General features: G+C 52.9%; 1 protein-coding gene across 10 annotated transcripts in view; it reads right to left on the reverse strand.

The window, feature by feature from the left end:
* Positions 1–26043, reverse strand: part of BANP (BTG3 associated nuclear protein) — a 129940-nt gene that overhangs the window by 33726 nt on the left and 70171 nt on the right. For 6 of the 10 annotated variants that reach the window (XM_057314076.1, XM_057314077.1, XM_026494620.4 and 3 more), the window contains 4 exons: positions 24511–24678; positions 19471–19601; positions 17864–17935; positions 16767–16805 (listed from right to left, as the gene is read on the reverse strand). In XM_057314076.1, the coding sequence (XP_057170059.1) occupies positions 16767–16805; positions 17864–17935; positions 19471–19601; positions 24511–24678 (410 nt within the window). The remainder of the gene's footprint in view (positions 1–16766; positions 16806–17863; positions 17936–19470; positions 19602–24510; positions 24679–26043) is intronic. The other 4 variants (XM_026494625.4, XM_057314078.1, XM_057314074.1 and 1 more) reach the window with 1 other exon arrangement.

Raw genomic sequence — 26043 nt, forward strand, 5'->3', positions numbered from 1 at the left:
GGCCGATCGTCTCCTCCCAGGGGAACTCCCGCGGATCACTGGCCACTTCTCTCTCGGGTGCCAACGAAGCGTCATCCCAAACGGAAAAGAATTCTCTCAAAAAGACTCACCCCTTGGTTACACCACGAAGGCCTATTTCTAAGGAGGCAAGACTCCCCCTCCTACTTCAGCAAACCTCCCGCTAACCGCGCCCCTCACAGAACCTCATCAAGGCAGCGGCCAGCAGCCGGCGGCCTGGGAGGTGCGCGTGTCCCTCTGCCGGCATCACTGCTGGGGAGGGGACGCCCGCGCTGGCGGGGCGGCTCTCCCTGGGCTGCTGGCCGCGCACGTCGTCACTCTCCTGAAGGCTTCCGTTGTAAAATCACGTGCACGCGGGCGTCGGCATCGTGCTCCAGCTCCAGCGCCAAACTCGGAGCTCAGGCCAACCGACAGCGCAGGGCACAGGGCCGTCCCCAATTCCAAGCCACAGCATCCAGCGCTATGCAGACGTCCGATGACACAACAAACACTAAGTGAGACTGTTGCTGCAGGCAAACGCCCTCGCTCAGAGGACATGAAAATGCAGAATATTAAAAATCAGTCTGGGTCACTTTACAAGCTTTTTATTTGTTTTACTTTGGGAGTGAACATGAAACAATGACCTGAATTTTATAAATAAGTGACTATAATCTCTAGATTATTTTTCTACCCGTCATGTGTGTTGTGCACAGAGCAGCTAGTAGCCCAATGTGCTCGTCCCCCTCTCCACCTCCTTCTGGCACGCACATGCGCACGCACATCGGACGGTCTCAGACACTCTACTCTCTCTCCAGCCCAAACCCCGTGGCACTCACACATACTTCACCTGGGGACCACAAAGCCTTAGAGGCAAGATAAAGAAAGAAGGCCACGTATTTCACCCAGTATCTCTAAGTGCTCCCCTTAGTACCCGTGTGAGAGGAAACAAGGAAGCTTTCAGGCTGCTCAGAATAGGGTGGAAATCATCCAGATTCTGTGATCTGTTACTGGGTCAGAAACTGACCCCGTTCTTGCCTTGTGTCCTCATGCTGGCATTCGTACGGTTCTGCTATGGACCGTCACAAATTTCTAAACCTCAGTCCTTACAGAGTTCAGAACGGAGCTTCATTCCTGGAGGTGCACACCGGAGAGAGTGCTGTGGGGTTCTGTCTGCCGTGCCCGCTGTCGGCGGGAAAACTGTACCCAGCACAGGCTCCTGACGAGGGAGGGGGACCTTCTTTCTCACTGTCCTTCAGGTTCCCAAGATCAGCAAGTGAGTTAAACCACATGGGATGCTCTGAAGTCACTCAACACACCATCGAAACAGCAGCTTACTGTGTTAGCCAGGCTCCCCGGTCAGAACGGACCCAAGATTTCTAAAGATTCCTCATAAAAAGACAATGAATTGAATACTCAGTGGTTCACTGAGCTTGAGAAACTTTTCTTCTGTAGGAATTCTGTCATGTGACGGCTTGAGGGCTCTGTTGACCTCACCTGGGCTCCTGCATCTTATCCCTCAGGATTCGGCACACGGTGCGCCTCTCACCACCACACTGGCCAGCAGGTGGGTCCTCGATGGCTCTGCTTCCTCCCTGCTCAGTGTCCCGAGGGACAACCATGTGTTTCCGAGGTCTCCAGGCCTTGAAGACCCACCGCACCCCAATGGCAGCCCTACCAGCCCTGACTCCCTGGCTACTCTCCCTTTCTGCAGTGTAAGCCGAGTCCACGGGGAGGGCGGGGAACAGGCTTGCGTTCTAGGCAAGGGGCCCGTGAGAGTTCCTGAGTTTGCATAAAGGAAGAGCTGGACGTAACCGGAATAGGGATGAAATGTCCTAACAGGTGTCCGTCCCTCTATCACTCTCTGCCTCTTTGACGAGAAAGAAGGGAAAACTCCGTGCAGTGATAGGGACCCTCCCTCCACAAGCCAGAAATTCAGAAATCCCGTTCCTGGGGCAGCAGTGATGACTTGGTTTCCCCTCAGCAGACGTCCCCTATTGGGATGGCCCCTAGAATAGGATTCTCGGGTGTCAAGAGCCCTTTACATGTCCCTTAGCTGTTCTGCCGCATTAGCCAAAACGCCAGACACACTGGCACGGGCTGCGGGCTCCGGCCGCCCACCCAGTCACGTGGACGTCCCCACCCACGACACAGCAGGCCTGCTTGCCACAGACGCAGACACATTTAAAAGACTGTGACAGAAAAGCCCAAGGAAATCACCACACCTCCCTTACACAGAAAAATTTCAACTTGGATCCCACCAAAAAGAAATGTTGGAATTACTCAGAAGTCACAATTTTTCAGCTTACTGGGCGGTAAGTTTTAAATAAGTGCCATTCTATACATTTCTAGGCTACTTTTCATGATTAAAGTTATCAGCAAATATATGGTTCCACTTCCAAATAGCTTAAAAATGTAAGAGTGTTTCAAAATGCCTTGTATGTATGCATCTTACAATTAACTAAGAGCTAACTTGGAATAATTATTATCATATTCATTCATCAACATGTAATCACCAAGAATTGATAATGTGATACCATACTGGGTTCTGTCAAGAACAGAAATGAATAAAATTTGTGGACCTAATGGTATTAAAACAATTTAACCTTCTAAAAATACTTGAAAATGATTTTAAGGCCTGCCCTTGATTTGAAGACCCCCTCCCCTAACTGTCTACAGTCACAAGACTTGGATGTGCGATCCACCCAAAGAGGCTCAGGCTGGGCCGTGGGCACATGACCAGCACGGAGTGTGTCCAGACAGTGGGGAGAACCACTGGGGTACCTCTGGGGTACCGCAAAGCTCCTTCAGCCTCAACTACTCGGGAGCCCCCTCAAAGACAACACCATTTCAGCTACGCAAAATTCTGGAAACATACGTGTGGTCATTAATTCATGCAACTTCTCTCGAGAACATGTCGTAATATCCTGCCCCCCCCCCAAAACCACTGCCCAGCATGGGACAGCCCGGTCCGTGACCACCGCAGGGAAGCGCGACCGGCCTACAGTAACAGCCGCAGCACCAACTCACTGTCGGCAAGCCTGAAGCGACTGTCCTTGCCACTCAGAGACGAGACGCTCCAGAACACATCCGTGGGCGTTCCGTGCCCCCTGGCAGCCAGTCCGTGTGGCTTCCTGTAACAGGCCACTGCTGGGGGCCACAACGGTTCCAGAAGACCCGGAGCCAGCAACAGGAATCGCAGAGGCCCCCTCGGCCCCGTCCAGGCCAGCCGCCTCACACGGGGTGATGGACCCACAGCACAGCGCTAAGTCGGGGCTGGCGAGGCGGCCAGGCTTCCTCACTCCGGCGACAGGAGACGCACACTTGTTTTTGTGACTTTTCTAGGATGTTTTTGGAACTCATTAACACCAAACTCATTCTGCTCTGGCCTTTATGGCTTAAATTCTATTTTCCACCATCTCTAGTCAGGGAAGGCTTTTCCATAAGGGATTAATTCCCTGAACTACCCAGGTCCTCCAAGATTTCTGTTTGTGTTTGGCACGCAACACAGAACCGTATTTTCTTGAACGGAACGTTTTTATTAGAAGTGAAGTGACACAGTGTGTGCTGTCTGGGAGGCTGAGGCTGCCCCATCTGCTGGGGCAAACCACCCCAAGTGGACCACAGCCTCCCACAAACACAACACTCTCTCACCGCCACAGATAAAGGCCCCCCACGCACACACACAACACACTCGCGACACAGACACCCTCCTTCTTCTCACCCACTCCTTTTCAAAAGAAGTCGTGCACATAAAATGTTGGATACTTCCTGACTCTTCTGATCTCTTCCCCAGCTGGGCTTAGAAGGCCCCATTTCACGGAAAAAAATCTGAAAGCTACTGAAATTTACTTTCAAGTATGAGGAGGAAGACAAATGCCAAAGAAGTGAAGAGAGCTTTCGGGGTTTCAAGACCGCCAAGCTGTTGTTAGCTGGGTACTGGTGAAGTTACCTCGCAGACTCACAACGAGCACAGCCTGGACCTATTGCTGTGTCGCCTACCTTTGTTTAGCACAAGTGAACAGTGTGCGCGCCGTGTGTCCGTCATTAGAGACGGGCCTACCACCACACACACAGAACTCTCCAGGTGTTCACGTGAATGCTGCTGCTTAGCTGACAGACCCACGTGAGCTCTTCTCACGCACATCTCAGAACATCAGCTACAGCTATTAAAAGCAGGGAGTATCACAGCACACATCTAGTAAAAACAGCACCAAACCACCCTGTGACTCACGCTCTAAGCATCATAACTAAAGCCCAAGTCGTGGCTAACAATCTCCCACATGGAGAGAAATAATGGACCCAGATTTGAATGTTTCAGTAGCTAGGATAATGCCTAGCAAGAGTTTGGTACAAAGTGAGTGTTGAATCTTCCTAAATCTGAATCCACTGGATCCGAGTCCTAGGCTGTGCATATGGCCTGTGTCAGGAAGCAGCCCTGAGCCCCTGCGCCCCCCGCATGCACCACGTGACTGGAAACGGCTCCCACGACTCGCCCCTTCCTTCCCTTGTGCGTTTCCATAAGTCCCCCTGCTCCCTACAGGAGAGCGGAGGAGCCTCATGGAGGCAGCACTGGCATCTCAGGGGCACCAAAAACGACACAGGAGGCACTGTGTAGAGAAGACCGATGAGAACACAGCTCAAGACAAGGAACGATCCCACTCGATCCCACGGTGGAGGCAGCAGCAGCAGTGAGGGTGTTGGAGAGAGCCGGAGCCAGGGTGCGGCTCCAGGAGTCACGGGATCCACCCCGGGCTTTACCTCCCTGCACAATCCAGGAAAAGCTACCGGTCCTATCGCCAACGTGCACACGGATCCCAACACTCCCCTGGCTCCTGCATGTAGCTCATCTCCTGCCCAGGACTGCCACAAGACGGATTATGATCCAGGAGGGAGCATGGGCCCAGCTCCGGGAAGGGGACCCCGAAGCCCTACAGGCAGAAGGCTCGCTCCTCACGGAACTGTGGGAGGCAAAGCACAGTCAGCTCTCGAAAGGTAATCTTTGCGTGACAGGGAACCTTGCTACCTCGTGTTCAAGGGTAAAGCGACCCCTAACTTCTGGTTCTTGGTTGTGTCTTAGCGTTTAACAACTTGGTATTAACTGTTAGAAAAAAGGCACCGGCGCCCTCTCAGGAATGGGTGCCTGTCCTTGGGTGCTGAAGAGCCCCGTAAGCAGAAGGGAGCCGTGGCCATCATGCTCCAAGAGGGACTGGAGGTCAGCCCGCGGCGGCAGCCAACCACCCAAAACCAGACTGCTTCTCGAGCGTTACCTCTAGTCACATGGATACATGTTTAGGTCTTCGTTTTCTTAAACTCCCAAAGAAATGACATGAATGCTATGAAAAGATATCTCAGAAATTGTATAAATGTAAATTTTAAAAATCAAAACTTTCTAAAATGCAGAAAAGAAAGATTTAAGACTTTCAGCAGTTCCGTAATTACTTCACAATGTATAAGCACAAAAATGCATCCATTTCATCTTCAGCCAAGCCGCTCCAACAAAGCACACCGTTCATAAATCACGTGGAGGTTCTCAACGTGGGTCTGTGCCACATGGGTGGGCTGCTGTCTGAGGTCACGCCCCTGGTGCTGACAGACTCACCCCCAGCCCATCCGCCTGAACAGGGAGGGTCAGTGCTGGGACCTGCAGCGTGTTGCGTGAGTTACACAGCCAATGTCTCCACAAGAACACTGAGGTGCTCTTCACTGCAGTGCTGTCCCCACCTTAGAGTGACCAAACTGCCCCGCAGCCCACGCTCCCTGCCAGCCCGCTGTGCGCGTGGGCAGAGCCCCTCCCTGAGCACAGCACGGGCCCTGTCTTGAAGGACCTCACAGTCCAGCCACACTGCACGCAGGGCGGATGCCGAGCGATGCCGTGAGCCTCCGTGCAGGCAAACCTCTACCTCACCCTTCCCAGCTCCAGATTACAGCACAGACATTCCACGCCACCCATCAAAGAAAGCAGGGTCATCAGATGGGTTGGCAGGCCTACAGCCTTGGTTCTCAAACGCTGGTTACATCCCCTCTTGGAACCCTGCCACCGTGCCTTGTGGCCCAGGGCCACGAGGGGAGCCTGCGTAGGGGTGGACTGAAGGGCTTGGGTGGGCAGCCTCACTGAGTCCCTGGCCACAGGCCAGCCCAGCTCCAGCCCCAGGAGCAGGCCCCCCAACAGGGCAGACTGCGCAGGCGCCAGATGACCCCAGTGATGCCACTTAGTGCCGAAACCCCACCCACTGCAACCACTAGCGTCCCCGTCCCCACAGCTCTACTAAAGGGTTTCAGCGCCTACAACTTAGCGTCAGATATTCAAACTTGTGGATTCCTGCTTATTTATACTTTCATACAACTGAGTCATGACTCACCAGGGACTGGTTCTAATTCAGGCAGATTCAGAACTAGACTCTCCTCTACTGCCAACGCCAATTAATGTCAGAAATTTTTAGGGGTACAGTCCCTCCCTGACCAACCGTGACTCCCACTTCCACGACCCAGTGGGGATGAACCACTCGGTTCCAGTGGTCACTCAAAACGCTCAAGCCGCATCAAGGAGTGGCCGTCTCGAGAGCAGGAGGCACACTCAGTGTCTGTGGTTACCTGCCTCTATCCCCGCGGATCTTGCCTTAAGTACCCACACAAGCCCACAGAACCAGATCTGCATTCCCGTTAACTGGACTGAACCGCGTGGCTGCAAAGTCGCCGTTGTCCCCCACGCAGGGCTCTCGGTCTGAACGGCATCACAGCACGCTCTAACTAGAACCACCAGTTCCTGGGCCTCATGCAATGTAACCCCCCCAAGAAAACAAGTGTCACTAGAGAAGGAAGAGGGAACAAATAAAGCGTTTTCGTTGTAGCAACGTAATCAGTTACAGGAGCCGTCTGGTCTTGATGTGAAGTCTCGTGGCTGGGAGCTCCGTGTCTCAAGCACGTGACCTAGAGCACTCTTGCTTCCACGGTGGCACCGAAGTCAGGCCCGTCTCCCCGCGGACCCCACGCAGCCCCCGCCGCAGAGGAGGCATGCCATGTGGCTTCACACCACCTGCCGGCGTGTCACAAGGATGTGAACTCTAATACCTTGTACTTCCACATCACAACTTGTTTCGTGAAAGCCAACTCGACGGCGTATGTTCAGAATACACGTCCTTCCTTTCTGGCCGCTTCCTCCCTCCACCACTCACACGGAACCTCTCTGCACGAGGTCTGTACTTGCACGCTTAATTCCACGACTGCGTCACCATCTCTCAAACTGCGGCTAATCATGTAGTTGTTCTTCCAACTGATTAGATAAATGTGAAAAATTACCGGGGACTGGAAAGTGTTCAATCACATAAAATTAATCAGAACCAGAGCACGTACCGTACCTCTTGCTATCTAAACCCCGAGTGTCCAAATAGTCCCTACAAAGACTTGGCAACGTTTTTATCCAAAACTCACCACTCAAACTGAAAAACTGTTGTAACAAATTCACAGTCAACTGTGGTGTTGCATGTGATTTCTGAGAGGCCGGAGCCATGATTCATCTGAGCTCACCCACAGCTGCCGCCCGTCAGCTCTCCCTCCCCGTCCTAACGGTTACCCTCTTGAGGCCCAGTGTTTGCTTCTGCCGGCACCTGGGGACACTACTGATCGGGGCCAAATCGAGACAGTAGCTTTGAAGTCATGTCATTAGAGCACAGAGTCGCAGCCACGTAGAGAGCAAGCATGACTCACCCGGGACATTGCAATCAGTTCCCGAAGTTCCACCATCTGGACAGCGGGGCCTGAACGGCTCTGAATGAAGCACAAGTCCTCTGTGGACAGAACACTGACCTGAGGGCATTTCCTCTGGGAAGCGGGGAGTCTGGGAAGGGCTGGAATGCACCATCACTGTTCCCACTTGGGGTATCGGCCCAGAGAGCCACACGCACGTGCTCAGGGCGTCTCACGAGGGCCAGACTCTGACTCACAACCACAGAGTGCTTGCCTCTGGGCTCTAACAAGGGTTCGGAGAACAGAGGAGCACCCAAGGCTTCCCTTTACCAGACTCCACGACACACAGAGCCAGGTATACCTGTCCCACAGGTCAGGGGCAGAAGGGCAGCTTGGGACATAGAGGCCCCACCCCTCCTCTGAGAGGACTGCAGCCTACTTTTCCCCTTCCTACCTGAGAGAGCGCTTCTGGCAAACTGCAGGGGAGTCCCCCCATGGAGGCCAGGGTCCTGGAGTCCAAGGCTGAGTACTGACCTGTTGTACTTTGTGGGAACTGTGTGTGGTGGGCCCCCCTTTTGAGGCTCACATTCAAATCTTAAAAGTGGAAAACGTGTCACAGAGAACCTCTTGTTCCAATTATCCTGTCTTCCCAAAGAAGAGTGTGAAGTCCACATCCAGAAAGCACCTTGGGACGCCTGCCCCAAAGTCAGGAAACCGGACCGCACCCAGCCCACGCCACACACCCCCCTGCTACCTGCACACCTGCTCACGGGAAGAGCGCTGCTGTGAGAGCAAACGTCAGAACGGCATCTTCTCTCCTGAGTGCAAAGCCCGCACCGCGTCCCTCCGCCTGCAGAAGAGCCAGCCTCACGAGGCACAGAGCCATCAGGCTGACACAGCACTGAAGGTCAAGAGGCTGCTGGACGGTGAAACGCCAACAGCTCTGTGTCAGGGGAGTCCAGAACGTAGGGGCTGTGCCAGGAAAAGTTTCAGTGAAAGGACAGACGCCGCGTTACAGAAACACAAGGCACAATCTATCAGAATTTAAGGGTTACTCCCAAAGCATTTTCAACTGCACCATTCCCAATTAATGCAGAGAACTGGGCCAAATTCTAATCCTGGAGTATTCATCTAAAACATCTTTTAAAATGTCTTGCTAGGTTAAAATGCCTACACAACTTTACAAGCCTTTCCCGTGTATAAAGGGGCATGGCTGACAAAGCGCCGAGTCAGCCGCAGCCGGACTTCACTCCGCAGCCTCGGGGACGGGTGTCTGTGCTCGAGCGGTTACGTCCCCGCTTACAAGATCCAGATTCCAGGGGCAGGACAGAAGCAAGACTCGCTGAAATTCACAAAGAGGCTGCCTTGACTGAGGTGTTCCCTCTACAAGGGAAAACCGTAAGAGCTGGGCCTGGGCGTCCTCGCGGCCACTGGCACCCCAGCTCCTGTGTGCTGTCACAGGCCCGTCAGCGGCCAGCCCTCGGCAGCACCGTGGGCTCCCCCCGGGGTTCTCAAGAACACACACAGCGCCCCAGGCCTTCCAGCACCCCCTGTGCTCACCGTTCCCTGAGATGACCAAAATGTGTATGTCCGGCACTTCTATAACAAAACATTTTAAGTCATTTTTAAAAGCTAAATTTCTAAGCTAAACTGCTCTACACTGATTAAGCTCAGATGACCTCTTTTCTTTAAAAGGTTCATTCGTGGAATTAATTTTAATGAGCAATGGAATATATCCTAATTAATTAATGCTTTAAGTATAAAGCTTTCCAAATAACGTCTCTAAATCTCACACACACACGCACGCACGATAAAAGTGAAAGCTGTCCTCCTCTGCCAGACCCCGCAGGAAGAACCCCCCAGGCTGCAGCAGGGACAGCACTGGACCACAGATGACATACTGCTTTCTACGTATGAAGAGTGCAGACTCCCCTCCCCAGCCCTGATCCACCACTCGGATACCATACCCGTGTGGTCAGGGGCTGAGGACCCACACCAATGGGTTTGGCAAATGCACCCACTCTCCAAGGAGTGGAGATGGAGACAACAAGCCTCCATCAAAGGCCACGCAGACACCCGTGCTGAGCACTGGGCGTGCCGTCTGCTCCTGGTGAAGACACAGCCTTCCTGACGCGGGCGCTACTGCCCTTCTCACCCTGGCGATGAGAACAAAGAAGCGAAGGCACATCCCCAACACAACGTGCTGATGGAATGGCAGCCCCGTGGCTTGGGTCCGGGCTGCAACTCTCCCAGCATCCCCCACCCACCCACCCCCCCAGCAACACTCCACTCCCAACCGGGCCCTCCTCTGCCAAAATGAGTCTCTTAGGAAGCAGCACAGCAGCACATGGTACCGGGGACACCAGTGGGGTGAGCCCATGGGGGTTCTGCACCTCCAACTCAGCCTCTCCTCTGCTCTCCCCTCCCCAGCCTGAGTCGGGGTGCTTAGCGGAAACGGGCTGATGTGGGGGGAGGGGGTGCCCTACAACCGCTAGTGCTCCCTGACAGAGAGCACATGGGAGATTCAGGCACGTTCTATCCAAAAGGAGCTGCAGGACCCCAGGGAGAAAGGCCCCCTGTTGCTGGCAGGGGCTGGCCTGACCCCCACGGCTGCTCCCAGCAGGGCCTTCCAGCACAGAGCAGCTGCACCTGGCCCTGCAGGACACCTCACTGCAGACTGCACACCCTGCGGCGGGATGTACAGACACCCGTGAACTCAGCTGTCCAGAAATTCAGTAGACGACACAAAGTTCCGCCCCTCCCTGGGAGCACCAAGTGACCTTTAGGCCACACCACCTGCCACGTGAGCAACAAGACGACGAGAAATACCAGAAACGGGGATGACAAGGTTATTAACACAGAGCCTGAGCCCAGAGTTCTCAGGGAAGGTTTCTTTAATACTCAAGTAATGCAGTATCGCAATTTTCCTGATCTAGATTAAATGCCTTCAGAAGTAAGCTAAAAAAGAGTTTTGAATTAAGGTGTTCATAATCCTTTTTCTTAAGCTTAACTGTGACTTTGGGGTTTTTTTTAAAGATTTTATTTATTTATTTATTCGACAGAGATAGAGACAGCCAGCGAGAGAGGGAACACAAGCAGGGGGACTGGGAGAGGAAGAAGCAGGCTCCCAGTGGAGAAGCCTGATGTGGGGCTCAATCCCATAACGCCGGGATCACGCCCTGAGCCGAAGGCAGACGCTTAACGACTGCGCCACCCAGGCGCCCCAGCTGTGACTTTTTTTAAAAAAGATTTCTACGCTATTGATTTATCTAATTATCTTTTGAATTACCAAAATATGAAAAAAAAGCATATTAATGTTTACAGTGTAAACGCCACGTAATTGTAAATGCTTTAAAATTACTTAATTACAACATCTTAGAACTACAGGCTCCCAAGAAAAGGGAGAGATATCAGCGGTCACCTATTCTAGTACTTTTCAAACTACGAGCCATGAAATCGATTTAACATGTCACAACCAGTACTCAGAAGAGATTAAAAAAAAAAACAGAAAAAGAGAACAGAGTGAAAAGTATTAGAGCAACCAGCACGCAGTGAGGTTAAATACCTTTTGGTGAACCTGTTCCGACCGTGTGTGCACGTGAGCAAGAGAGGGCACTAGAGCCCCTAGTGCACACCTGTTTGCCACCGTGGCCCCCGACGCAGTCCGGCCACACAGCACAAACCCTTCCTCCAACGGGCAGACGGGCCCATGCTGTGCAGTGTAACCGGTCCTTCAGTGGGGGCCCGTCCAGGGGCCAGGGCGGCCCCCCATCTACAGGCCATAGTGAGCAACGACAAGCCTGAGAAGCAGGGATGACTTGGAGCCCAGGCCCAGTTGGCAGGCAGAGTGATGGTACCAAGGGCGCTGCCCGTGGTGGCTCCCCAGTCCACCCAGCCTCCCCGAGGTGGCCCCCTGTCCCGCATAAGTGCCAAGTTACTTCATGTAGAAGTTCCTGTGACCTCATTATTTCTCATTTAAAATGCATCTCAAGGGGCGCCTGGGTGGCTCAGTCGTTAAGCGTCTGCCTTCAGCTCAGGGCATGATCCCGGCGTTATGGGATCAAGCCCCACATCAGGCTCTTCTGCTGTGAGCCTGCTTCTTCCTCTCCCACTCCCCCTGCTTGTGTTCCCTCTCTCGCTGGCTGTCTCTATCTCTGTCAAATAAAAAAATAAATAAATAATCTTAAAAAAATAAAATAAAATAAATAAAATGCATCTCAAAATCATCTCATCCACCTCACTGCCATTTGCAATCCCTGCGGCTCCTAACATTGGAGAACTTGTTCGCATTTTTTCAGAATATTCTGAAAATCCATACTGAATTAAAAATTCTATTATACTGGGGCACCTGGGGGGGGGGCTCCACTGGTGAGCGTCTGACTCTTGATTTCAGCTCAGGTCATGATCCTCAGGGTCGTGAGATCAAGCCCCGTGTCGGGCTCCATGCTGGGCGTGGAGCCTGCTTGAGATTCTTTTCAATCTCCTCTCGCACCCGTGAGTTCAAGCTCTAAAAAAAAAAATTCTACTATACCAACCAGTAACTCAGAAAGCTCAACTCCCGTCACAAGCCTCGCACCTTTAATACCCAATGTGTCTGCACACCCAAGCCACGTTCCGTGCAACACTATCACGCAGGATTTGCCTCAGCCTTCTCCGGAGAACTCCAGGTCTCTCTGTTCCTGATCTCACTGACTATACCAAGCCCATCTGCCCAGATTCCACAATTCCTTAAGCTACCATGTGGGCAGTGACAGCCCTAAACCACGCCAAGTTCCCATGCTCTGTATCTGCTTACTTGCTCTTCGTTCACACCAGACTGAACCGTCAACCCGGACATACTCACTGGGTGAGAAAGAAGACAGCAGCATGAGGCAGTCGGAGAAATCACGTGCAGGCCTGGCACCTGCGCTCAGACTGCGACAAAAGCAACAGCACAGCATGAACAGGCTCCATAACACGACTGAACGAGAACCATCGGGAACAGGGCCACAGACCCTGAGGCCCATGCGTTTCGCTTCCAGGAGGTGCCCTCGCCCAGAGCCCAGGACCAGAATTAGTGACTGCATTTTAACTTTAACCCTAACAAATCTGACCGTGTAGCTTCCCCCTCAAAGAGCTCAGGAAGGTCAAGGAAGTGGGCACTGCAAGAAGATGCACGGGGCCAGAAACAGAGGGAAGAGAACAGGAAACGTGTGAATGGGCCACGGCCGGTGCCGCTGCCAGGACCGTCCCTTGAAAGGTTTCCAACTAATCCTCCAGCTCTCTGCCGGTCTGCATGTCAGGTCACTCCTGATCCTTACTTCCCACATCTGGGGAGCAATGGACACTGCTCTGTCTCTAACGCACCGGGCCCGTGCTCACGAGCCCCCACAACAGACCCACCCCCAGCAGGGGCCGCGGCCCAGGGAGGGGAAGCGCATGGGGGCTCCCGAGCTGCAGTGCAGAACTACGTCTGTGTAGGGACGAAACTCCACAGCATGTGAGGACAGCTGCTCCCCCTCTCCCAAAAACCAAGTCCACAGCGGCAATGAAGAGCACAGCACATGGTTCCTGCTCCCTTCCCGCCCCATCACTGAGACACGGTGCTTTCACAGACACCAGGCTCTGATGGAGAAAGTCGTCCCCACGAGCAAGAACAGCAACCCCCATCCGAAGAGCAGAATATGAGAAAACCCACGACACGCGGGACCACAGCCCAGGAGAGGCGGGAAGAGCCGCAGCGGTTCCCAGTGTCAGGAAACAAGTGGGAGAAGAGGCCAAGGGCTGTGTGTGGTCACCGGCCCTGTGTGACTCTGAGCTGCTCTATAAGGATTTGGCGTGCTCCTGTGTCATCAGTCTTAGTGATGGTCAAGCCTATCAATGAAGAATTTAATACGAAGCTAATGAGACACTCAGTGGGTCCGTGAACTCCAAAGAACAAGAGCATGTGCATGTCACCACGGGCTTCTCAAACCCAGGAGGCTATCTTCCTCCCCACTCAGTACCTTTGCTCCCTAAAACCAGAACAAGCCTCGTGGGGCCGTCTTCAGGAAATCAAACACCCATGCTTACACCAGGACCAGCAAAGGCCCCACCGCATAGGAACCGGGGAGCAGCTAGCTGTAAGACTGTGAGGCCCCGTGTGACTGAAGGGGAAAGAGCCGCGGCGCCCCGGCACCATCCTCCTGCAGCCGTGCGAGGCCAGGCGGGGAGGGAGGCTGGGGTGCACCGAGATGGAGTGGGGGGGGGGTGACAAGGGCAGGGGAAGGAGGCCTCCAGCACGGCTGCGCTTCTCACTCACCCCATCAGTGACATCGCGGGGAGCAGCGTGTTCTGTGTCTTGCGAAACATTATTCTGTTTTGCAAAGTTTTGGTTAACTTAAAAAATGAAGCTGTCACAAGCAGAGTAACTTAATAGGAACAAGAGTCAGCCAAGTGATAAAACAACAAGGAATTTCCACAAAGGGAAAAACAAGAAAGGATTAGCTAAACAGACTGACCAGGAAAAGGCAGCTTTACATAAACACATACAGTTTATGTAAGTCACAAAGCCCAGCTTCCTTTAGGAAAGCAAAGGTGACAGACAGGAAAATCCCTCCAGCCACCATCAGCGTGGTCCTGCCTGTCCCAGAGCTCTGCCGCTAAGAGGACGTCCCACAGACAGGACGGACCGCCAGCGTCAGGTACAACCAGGAAGGCAGCAGGAGATTTTACAGGCAAACAAAAGCAGACGAATAAATTACTGTCAGCGCAGCGGAGACGGCCATCAGGACAGGAGTGCCACCGCCCTTCTCAGGAGGCAGCGAGGGAAACGGGCGCCCGCCGTCGCGCGTCTGGGGAAGCACGGGTGCTCACGCAGCAAGGCCCGGGCACCACAGCCAACCTGGGGGACGCAGCACCTGCTAGGTGTGCACAAAACGCTCTGGTTCGCACCATTTTCAGAGCACGGCTCCTCTGACGGCCACTCCAGGAGCCCCCCGGGGGCTGAAAGCTGTGCCGTCTGGGCCACAGAGGCGGGGCTCTCTGCCTCCATGACTGATGTGGGCTACGCGGTCTCTAGTCATACACAGTACTAACATCACATAAAAGCCTGGTTATTTTACCTTTCCAAAATCCCAAGTGGAATTCTGCTCAGGAACAGAGACAGAAACGAGAACAGCCAACATAACACACTTTCTTCTCTCACGTGTTAAGATGTTCAGCGACATTTTAATGAGGATAAATAGGAACCACTAGGTGGTCAACACCAGAGATCAACTACACACGATGACCTGTCCTCTCCTACCCTGGACAGGACAGCACTTGCCCGACCAAGACAAACACACAACAAAAACCTGCCGAGAGCCAGCCTCCACGGGCCTGACCCAGCGACCTTCTCTCCAAGACCAGGCTTGGAGATGGGACTGGGGACCGTGCCCGGTCTAACTCTCCGTTGCTTCAGGCTTGGAGATGGGACTGGGGACCGCGCCCGGTCTAACTCTCCGTTGCTTCAGGCTTGGAGATGGGACTGGGGACCGCGCCCGGTCTAACTCTCCGTTGCTTCAGCTTGGAGATGGGACTGGGGACCGCGCCCGGTCTAACTCTCCGTTGCTTCAGCTTGGAGATGGGACTGGGGACCGCGCCCGGTCTAACTCTCCGTTGCTTCAGGCTTGGAGATGGGACTGGGGACCGCGCCCGGTCTAACTCTCCGTTGCTTCAGCTTGGAGATGGGACTGGGGACCGCGCCCGGTCTAACTCTCCGTTGCTTCAGGCTTGGAGATGGGACTGGGGACCGCGCCCGGTCTAACTCTCCGTTGCTTCAGGCTTGGAGATGGGACTGGGGACCGCGCCCGGTCTAACTCTCCGTTGCTTCAGGCTTGGAGATGGGACTGGGGACCGCGCCCGGTCTAACTCTCCGTTGCTTCAGCTTGGAGATGGGACTGGGGACCGCGCCCGGTCTAACTCTCCGTTGCTTCAGCTTGGAGATGGGACTGGGGACCGCGCCCGGTCTAACTCTCCGCTGCTTCAGGCTTGGAGATGGGACTGGGGACCGCGCCCGGTCTAACTCTCCGTTGCTTCAGCTTGGAGATGGGACTGGGGACCGCGCCCGGTCTAACTCTCCGCTGCTTCAGCCTGGAGATGGGACTAGGGACCGCGCCCGGTCTAACTCTCCGTTGCTTCAGCTTTCGGTGCTTCAGGCCTCTGATTAAAACCTCATGGGTGTGTTTCAAGATGACTGAAAACAGAGAAACTCCAATCTAAACAAGTGATTTAAACCGAAGGTCTGCTTGCACTTCTCCCAAGGCGTTTGGACGGTTCCAGATAAAACCCACAGGGTGCTACTGTCCTCTCATTTCTGAGTCCAGGGACACGGGCTGTCCATCCCCCACGCACGGCAGACACCAGGTCACCACCAACAGCGACAGGCACGCACACAGCCGTTTCAAAGCGGGGAGCCCAGCTGGTCTCGAGAATAACTAGTATTATTGTCTTGACAGTAAATGAGCTCTATGTTCGCGGCTCCAGGTCATGTTTTACGAGAAAAGAAGATTCTCCAGACTCTCTTTCATAATTTTTCAAAGATTACAAACGTCTCTTTAACAGAAACTCTTCAAAAGGGCATGGAAATGTCAATCCTCAAAATCACCAGTAATCTCACTGGCTCTTAGGCAGCAAATCCCTCCCGAGAACCCCTTACAGGTGGGGCTCTGCCTTGTGCAGACCATTCACATCTGGTATGTTCAATGTGCCAGTTACGCTTTTTGTCAGGGATTTTTAAAAAGGCTGGTGATTGGCATTTTGCAGTAAACTTGAAAAAAACCCCACCTATTCTAATCTACAGCTACTGCACAAAAAGGCCATCGACGGCACTCACTAAGTTCACAGACAATGCTAACGAGGGAGCAGAGTTTCATCTACAAAGCAAAAGGCTACGTAACACCCCACAAAGAAACAAACGTAGCCCAGAGCCCCACTGTGCAGGGGTCCACCTCCCTGAGGACGTCCGTGGCCAGCAGGGGCAACGCTGATGCGCACCACCTCCCTGCTCCCCACTCCTCCACTCGCGGCGCGAGGTCTGGTGGTCCACACGGCAAGTGGGCCTTACGTGAGAGCACGTGAGCACTTACCTGCCCATCCTGGCCCACGTGGTGGATCTGTAGATTGCCCTGCAGAATGGGTGAAAAGAGGAGAGATCAAGGACCAGAACAGCTTCCAGACACGAGACAGAGGCAGGGGTCTCCCATGCCATCTGTGAATAACCAGCAAAACCACTCAGAGCAGTTCTACAAAAATCCAAGCCCTTGCAGCAGTTAAACACCCAAAACAAAATAAAAGCTGAGTTGACATATAGTATTTTTTCTTATAAAAACAAACCGAAGAAAACATTGTACCCACCCACCACCAACACTGACCCCAAATGAAAATGTCATTTTTCCAACAACTTTTATTTTGAAACAACTTTAGATGGCTGAGAAGAACCAAAAGTCACACGGAGAGGTCCTGTGTACTCATCACGCAGCACCCTGACGGGGACACTCAGGGTGCAGTGTCCCCACCAGGAAGGAGACAGGACACAAGACAATGAACCAGATCACAGGGCCACTAGGTCTCGCCAGGTGGAACTGCATTTTCATTTGTTTAAGAAAAAAATGACTGCTTTAGGTCTAGTAGGCTCTGCTAAAAATGTGTTTGCAGCTACCTTCATCTTGACAAAATATTTAATTTTTAAATGAACAAGGTAAAGTTTTAAGAGGACCAGCTGCATACTATAACTTATTACAAAGTAATCATTAATGGCATCAGCTATTTCTTCTAATTGACTGCATTCAATCTGTAATGGAAACAAATGCTGGATTACATAGACAAGAGAGATGCACTTATGAAATCTGAAAAAGGGCAAATTCATGAAATCCAAGAAATATTCAAATGATTTTTTAGCAAAAACAGTATGAAAGCAAATCTATATTGATTTTCCTTCAGAAGGCTACGGCAAATTACACGCCCCGCACAGCCTGCGGCCGTCAGGTGAAAGCACCTCCGTCCCAACGATACGGCCCAAGGCCCACGGTCCACGGCCCCCCCCAAACACAATACCCCCCCGAGGAAACAGGAGTCAGGTGGCCACTGCGGGACGCCCGTGCCATCTGGGAACTCGCAACGATCCACCTCGTATGACGATCGGCGTGCAGGGAGCCCGGGGACACGCAGCGGCGCGGAGACTCACCTCGCTGTCCTGCGTGATCTGCACCTGCTCCCCCTGCGGCACCTGAGCGATATGGAGGTGGCCCTGTGGGATCCGCAGCAAGAGAGCACACCAAGAAGCATCAGAAGAAAATCAAAGACACACGAAACAAGAAATGCTTTCTGAAACGGTGGTTCTGGATTACCTGCTGACATTTCCGGACAACTAAATCCTAAACAGTACAACAGAACGTGGGTCTGGTGTAAGCTTATTAAACAGCCTCTGGAAACCTAACTTTCAGTTTGTAGCACTAAGAAAACACTTTGCAATAATTTTTACAGAGGCAATGGGGCCTGGGAAAAATCTGTTAAATCTTCAAATGTTACTAAACAGGCAAACTTAATAATGTGAAGAACATTTGGAAAAGAAGGGAAACACCATACTATCAACTTGGAGGGACCAGAAACCTCCAGGAAGCGGCAGGGGGTCTCCTTGAGGTCTGGGGGTGCCAGAAGGCCATGCAGCCGTGTGTGGTGGGTGGGAGGGGCTGCACGTGGGTGTCTACACCGAACGTGGGTCAAGCAATGTATTTTAAATCAAAGAAACACAAAACTATTTGAACAGGTGGGTCAACACCGACAAAGAACCCAAAATGCGCTTGGGTTTGTGGAGGCAGGCAGACCACGCCTGTGAGTGTGAGCGTGGCTCAGCACTGCTGGAAAACGTGGAGCTACTTTCGTTTTACTCTGTGCAAACCATGTCAAAGTGACCTGTCCCGGAATTCCTTCCAAGACTTTCACCACTAAGACAAGAGTAACTGCCTCTGTGACTGTTAATGACACAGAAAACTAACCACTCACAAGTACTTGCCCTTCTAACCCTAACCCCTCGAAAAGCACTCATTAGCAACGTTCTAGAAGCCCGCCCTTTCCCAGGCAGCCCACCGAGCGCAACATCAGACTGGGTCCCCCTGAGGTTTGCAGGAGAATGCAGCGGGCTGGGACGGGAGGGGCCACAGAAGCCCAGGGGCGTGCTGAACACGTACAGCTCCCTAGCGACGTTCCTGTCCTCCTGCTCTCCCTGGCCGAGGGTCCAGGAAGGGTCTGGAGGAACTTCTCCCTGGGCCACGCCACGCAAGGCCGACTGCCGAGCTAAGAGCCTACACAAGTTTAGTGCACATCGCATCATCCAAAGGAAGTGCTACGCACTACCTAAGGCCACTCACTTTCTGGACTGACCCCAGAAGGAAATTAATTTTTCTTCCCTCAGTGGAAGGGTGCCCATGTTTCTGAACTGAGAAAATTATGTATGAGGCACCTACAATGTCTCCCAGGACAGGCAAAATCAGGGACAGTGGAATGGCCTGACCCTTAGATGGGACAGCGGCCACCAGGGCAGCACATGCGGGGGAGCCACAAGGGGCTGATGACACAGACACACCCCTGCGGGAACTGACCTCGTTTGTGAAATGCAAGAGCTGGCACCCCTGACTACTTGCACTTTAAAATGGCACGCCAACCCCACCCCGAGATACCACAGCATAACCCAGAAACTCAGCGGACGCTGGTCGTGGCCCCCCCCATCGGCCATGCCCCAGCCCCAGCCTCCCCTCGCCTTTGTGGACACAGACTAACGAGAAGGGTACATACTACTTGGACCTGTCCGTCCTCTCCAATCTGGTGGATCTGGACCTGCTGGGCATTGGCCAGGGCGTAGTGCAGGGCCTGGGGCGGGGGCTGCGGCATCTCACTGGCGGGGGGTGGTGTGGTCATCACGGTCTCTGCGGGGAAGTACAGAAGGCCTTAGCAACCAGCCGGAGACAGACCAGACCAGCCATGTGCACGCCTCCGGGCTTCCTTCCCTCCCCAGCCCCACATTCCCAAAGAGAGGAAAGGAAATTGCTCCTTCCTAGATTCCAGTCGACAGGTCCCAATGGAGGAACCACGGCATTCTGTAGACATCATTAGCTCTAAGTGCTAGAGAATGGAGATTTCTGACCAGTGGACAGAAAGAGGCTCAAGGATTGACTATTCAGATACAGAGGATTCTCATCTATTTGTTAAAATGAAGTGGCTCAGGATTTATCAGCAAAAATAAAAAATAAGAATAAAGTTGATAATAGTCTGCTTTATACCAGCAGTAAATACTTGCTCATGGACAATGAAACTCACCAAAGGGGGAAAATGTCCCATCCACTTTTTTAAAGATACACTTCCAATAAAACCTCCTTTGTTTAATCCAAAATAAGACATTGTATTGATGTGTTGTATATTAATTTTAGTTGTAACATCTCTTAATCTTAATAGAATTTTCTTAAACATGTAGAACATTACGGCCTCAGAAAAACATTCTAATCTTGTGTGTACAATTTTCTTTTCTTTTCTTTTAAGATTTTATTTATTTATTGACAGAGAGAGAGACAGCCAGTGAGAGAGGGAACACAAGCAGGGGGACTGGGAGAGGAAGAAGCAGGCTCCCAGCGGAGGAGCCTGATGTGGGGCTCGATCCCAGAACGCCGGGATCATGCCCTGAGACAAAGGCAGATGCTTAACGACTGCGCCACCCAAGCGCCCCTGTGTGTACAATTTTCTGCAGAGAATTATGGTGGACTGAGAGTAAGAAAACGTAAACATGCATCACAGCAGGATGAGACTTGGTGAGAAGTGGACTGTGAACTTGAATGGAAGGAGAAAAAAGAAAGATATAAAATGTCTGCTTACTCAACAAAAGCTTTTCGTGTGTTTTTTAAAAGCTTGATGGTGGGCATTAAATTGACATGACATATACATTCCACTGAATACGTCTGAAAAAGCAACACAGCATGTGAAAATGTTCACACTTGGATTATGTCAGAAATTACACCTCTTTCAATGATTCCCAAGTATAATGAAAAATGTTAGCTGCCAACATTTTAAAATGTCAACTTAGGGGCGCCTGGGTGGCAGAGTCGTTAAGTGTCTGCCTTCGGCTCAGGGCGTGGTCCCGGCTTTGTGGGATCAAGCCCCACATCAGGCTCCTCTGCTATGAGCCTGCTTCTTCCTCTCCCACTCCCCCTGCTTGTGTTCCCTCTCTCGCTGGCTGTCTGTCTCTGTCAAATAAATAAATAAAATCTTAATAAATAAATAAATAAATAAATAAATAAATAAATAAATAAATAAAATAAATGTCAACTTAAAAATATACAAGGAAGAACACACATTTTCTAACCTCTTAAAGAGGGTATGTGACCAAAACATTTAAAGTCCACTCTGCTAGTTAATAAAAATTACACAAGTAAATAATATTCCCAAATCATTCTGCTCCAGTTCTCAATGGTTCAAATACAGGAAGAATGACAGTCCCCAAGGTTCTAAAGACACTGTGGAAGACAGGACATGCGGGTATGAGGTCAATGGTTTCCAAAACTAAGCTTCAAATCACTGAATCTACCAATGAACCAATAGCTCCCTACAGTCACTCAATGTAAAGACCAGGTTAAATCCATGTCTCGTAATTTGTGCTCATATCAAAGTCTGGTGCAAAAAACTGTGTTGTTTCCTGGTCTGTGATCAAGAATGCTTCAGAGCCGACAGTGCTGACGCTGGCGAAGGTTCCAGACCACAGCGCCCTGCTGTCAGAGCGTGCATCAGAAAGGCGGGGCGCTCCAAGGGCCCCCCTCTGCTGGCCTGGCTCCTCTCCGCATTGAGAGGAAAGGCAGCTGCACACACAGATGGGCTGGTTCTCTGCTATTGGGCACTGCACAGACAGCCCCGTGAGGCCTTTAACTCACTGACAAGGCCTGCAGGGCATGCACAGGGCTGCAGCATTAACAGTGAGAGGAAGCTGTCTTTTCCTCAAGCACACGTAAAGTCCACATGGTGCTGCCAGAGAGGAGAGTGCAATACCACTGTTCTAATACGGTGATTTTGTGAACATCCACGGGCACTAATAACTGCAGTCTGTGCTCACAGGGACAGTGGAGCCTGGGCTCAGAATTTCCTTTAGAGTATGTATTTCCAAGTTCTTTTTGTCTGCTGATAACTCAAAATTAAACAAGGCAGACCGAGCTGGAATCACAACCACTTCCAAATTCAGCCAGCAATCCAGGGATTTTACTGGGTTATTTCTGTCCCCGTCTCAGATTTGCCTTGGGAGGCTGGGAGGATGCACACGGAGCAAGGACCGACCACCAGAGGCCCTCTAGCTAACCACCTACTTTGCTTTATCTGATTTTAGTCAAGTATGCAGCACAAGAAAATCAGAAACAATGACAGCAACAGAAATTTCCAAAGCCATGTACTTTTTAGGGGCATCTGGGTGGCACAGTTGGTTAAGCATCCAACTCTTGGTTTCAGCTCATGTCACGATCTCAAGGTCCTGATCTCAGGGTCGAGGGATCAAGCCCCACACCAGGCTCTGTACTCAGCGTGGAGTCTGCTTAAGTTTCTCTCTCCATCTCCCTCCCTCTCCCCTCACCCCCACTCTTGCATGCTCTCTCTCTCCCAAATAAATAAATCATTTTTTAAAAAAGCCATTTATTTTTCTTTTAAGTTTGGTAAAAGAAAAAAACATGTTTTGTGTTTCTCTTGGAAGTTCGATTCCAGTGCTCAGCAGGAAGCCTCCGGCCGCCAGTGGACCGCACAGGAAGCAGCCCTAGTTGTGACTGGAGAGCAGGCGTGAGACTGGGTGTAGCAGTGCAGAAACATGGTCTGAGGCCTCCCTAGACAGACACCGGGGGCCACGGGAACGTAATTCTGCTCTTCGCCCTCCACACCCACGGCTGTGCTTGCCCGCCCGCCACACACCGGGGCACAGATACCGTGGCGGAGGTGGCAAGGTCCTCCTGCGGGACGACAAGGACAGCCCTGGCACCTGGGCACAGGTGTGGCGTGCCCCTGAGGAAGGAGCCGGGACGTGGGTGGGCCGCGAGGCATGCTGCCGCGTCCTGCTGTTTGTCAGCGGACAGTCTGTTCCAAGCAACACACCCTGGGACCCCGGACCCACGTCCCCGCGGGCGAAGCCTGCCCAGCAGACACGGGCACTGAACGCGCGCTCGCACGGGGGTACTCGCCAGCCCCAAGAGGCCAACGGCACCAGACAGTTACTCAAACCCAAAGCATCTTAGAAGAAATACCGACATGAGAAAACAAAGAAACTGAAGAAACTCAACTCCCGTTAAACGGAATTACTGTCATTCAGTTGAAAGAAACACTAGTAACTGGAAGAGAAATAAACAATTCCAAAAAAAAAAAAGCATAAAATGTCATAAAATCACCACCCACACAACAGAACTCTAACCTGAGTGGGAGGTAAAGAGCAGCCGAGTCTCCAAGCGGGCTGAGAAGCAGGGTCAGGGTTGGCCAGCCCCACAACCCAACCACCGATGGGACTCGACAGCTTCCACCCCCCGGGGTGGTCCGGGCCAGCTGGAGGGCGTCACTTGCTACTTGTTGGAAACACGGCGTTTCAGGCCACTGTCTGGATGAACTAAATCAGAATCGGAACTGAACACAATTCCCAAGGGCCACGCAGCCTCGCGAGCACCTCCAGAGACGGGCACACGCCGTGTCCACAGAGAAAGCTCCGTTCTGCCATTCCTCCTCCTGCATTCGGGACACGCACGGAGAACCAACCATGGGTCCAGCTCTGTGCTCGGCCACATGGACCCCAGGGTGAGGATGATAATCCCTGTCCCGCTGAAGCCCACCTCCCTGAACCCACGGTGCTGATGCCCGTCCCGTCAGGGCCCGCAGCGGCCATCTACTTCTTCATGGAGTGACCGCTTCGGCGCGTCCCACACCGGCTGCCTCCCTGAGTTCCCGAGACAGAATGGCTAATCGCAACAGAAAGGCCTCGATTCCTCCCTAGGAGATTCTTCAGCACAGCCGCTCACAAGAGCACGGCTTTGGGGCACAACATGTGTGGCCACCTCCCATCTTCAGGAATTGCTGGCAAGTTACTCCCAAAATGACCGGAGGAAAGCCACTTCCTGAGGTCGCCTCACAAAGACAAAACCCTGCAAGGATTTCCAGTGACCCAGTCACCACCGTGCTCTGGAATAGGAGCTCCCGCCGGCACTGCCCACGCTGTCCTGGGACCCGGACCCCAGCCCCAGTCAGGGCCTCAGGCTGCCAAAGCAGCCACTGCAGAGACTTCGTGTTTAATGTTTTTGTTAAAATACTGTGAGATGTGCTGGGTGAAAAGCAATACTAGAATCACACTGTCGTTCCTAGTGAACACTTTCCTAGGGAAGCAGTCCTCCAACAATGCCTGAGAGGAAAATCCAGAACGCCCCCAATCTCTTGCGGGTGCGTCACTAAAGCTACACTCAGCACTGCAGTAATGAGCACCCCAATTCCGCAGACCCCTGCCTTCGTCTGCACCCCACACAAACCCCAGCACTCGGCTCAAGGACCAGGCGGGAGGGGAACACGGAACAGCCGCTCACCTGCAGCCGCCACCGTCCTGACCCAGCTCCTCCACCTGCTTCGAAACCCAAGCAGCCTCAGGATAACGCCCAGGCCCTGCTCTCCAAAGGAGGGCCCCCCCGGCCCCCCAGTGGCGGCCCTGAGGTAACTCAACCCACAGGGGGTGCACAGAACGGGGCATCCGGTCACGACGCTCTGACCCGCCGGCTCACTCTGGATGGCTCCCCCTCAACCCCCGAGTCCCAAGGTGTGAAGCATTCTGTGCCGCCAGACAACGCATACCTGAAGCGCTGTACGACGACGAGGACGGCGTTCTCCTCGAGAAGCTCTTGACGGCCAGGCTCTGGCCTCGCTGTTTCCGCCGCCAGGCTGTCCGACACTTGGAGTCGATGCTCTGCTTGATGCGGTACCAGTCAGACTCGGTGATTCCAAACTTATAGAAGAGGTGACCTGAAAGCACACCCGTATTAAAGGACATGAGACGCAGGCCTCCGCTTGCATGCTGGCTGGGTGGGAGCAACTGAGCACAGACACATGACGGGCCGGAGAGCCTCCCCGACAGGTGCACCCACGATGTTCTAAACTCTTCCCATTTATTTCGCTTTCATGCAGCTGACTGGTCCACACGGTGATGAGCTGGGTGCTGGGCCCCCACAAGCCTCCAGGATGCCCGCACTCCACTCTGTCCGCTCGCACTTCACACAGGGCACGTTACGTCCTGAACGCGGAGAACAGAAGTAGGGCCCACAACTCGTATCGGAGCCCCGTTTCCAAGCACCGGCTCACCTCTGCCTGGGCCTCCGTGCCTGCAGCTGTCCCCCACTCTCCCAAGTCTTTGCTCGGACACAACCTCAGCGACCCTGCCCTTCACCAGCCTGTCGGACCCCGAGTCCCTCCCACCGGCAAGCCCCACGCCAGCTCTCTAGCATCTCGGAGAACCGATATAGTTACTGTGTGGTGTGCCAGGAGCCCACACACCCAGGCACACGGCAGACACTCCAGCACCAGCCGACTAAACGGTGGTCACGATTCATCCGAAGACATTCTCCCGTCCCTGCCCGAGTCAGAGGCCGGACTCCGTGACGGCACCAGGAGGAAAACTCCCGAAGGGCACGTTATTCTTCATTCCCGAGAGCCCTGCCCACCCTGTGGGCCAGCACCTCCTCCGCTCCAGTGCTGGCCAGACGTGCACGCGGCCTTGCCGGGGGGCATCTCGCTGGTGCCCACGTGTGTTCACTACTTCCACAACACAGCTCCCAGGACAGGCCACTCGGCACCCAGAGACCCGCGCCCCCCCCCCCCCCATCAACAAGGAAATCTGGGATCAGGGAGCCCACTGAGGACTGGGTGGCAGATGGAGACCCTCACTAGACACTTCACCTCTTCTCTGGGCCAAGTCAACAGAAAGCCCCAGTCACAAGCACCGGGATGGCAAGAAACACTCGTCAGCGTGGTGACCTCTTCTCGAGCTGGCTCGTGAAACTTCACTGATTAAGGGGAAAATAAACGGATGGAATGCAAAACGTTAGCAGTAAGAAAACGGAGCTCAACAACATCCTGTCTGACTGCTAGGAGAGCTGAGTGTACACCATGCTGAGAGTGAACCGATCCCTAAAGCCTCCTCCCACCGAGACACCACACGGAGATAATCACCAGAGGGGGTGCTTGTTTTTCTAAATTCTCTCCAAGTATCAAGTTTCTCCTCTCTTGGAAAGACACTTCTTGGCTTTCTGAGTATGTGCTTAAGACCAATCTGACTCTAGATAGAACGACCAAAATTTCTGTGGCCCAGATCAGAAGGAACTGCGTCCAGGA

This window comes from Ursus arctos, unplaced genomic scaffold (genome assembly GCF_023065955.2).
Source record: "Ursus arctos isolate Adak ecotype North America unplaced genomic scaffold, UrsArc2.0 scaffold_19, whole genome shotgun sequence".
Lineage (NCBI taxonomy): Eukaryota > Metazoa > Chordata > Mammalia > Carnivora > Ursidae > Ursus > Ursus arctos.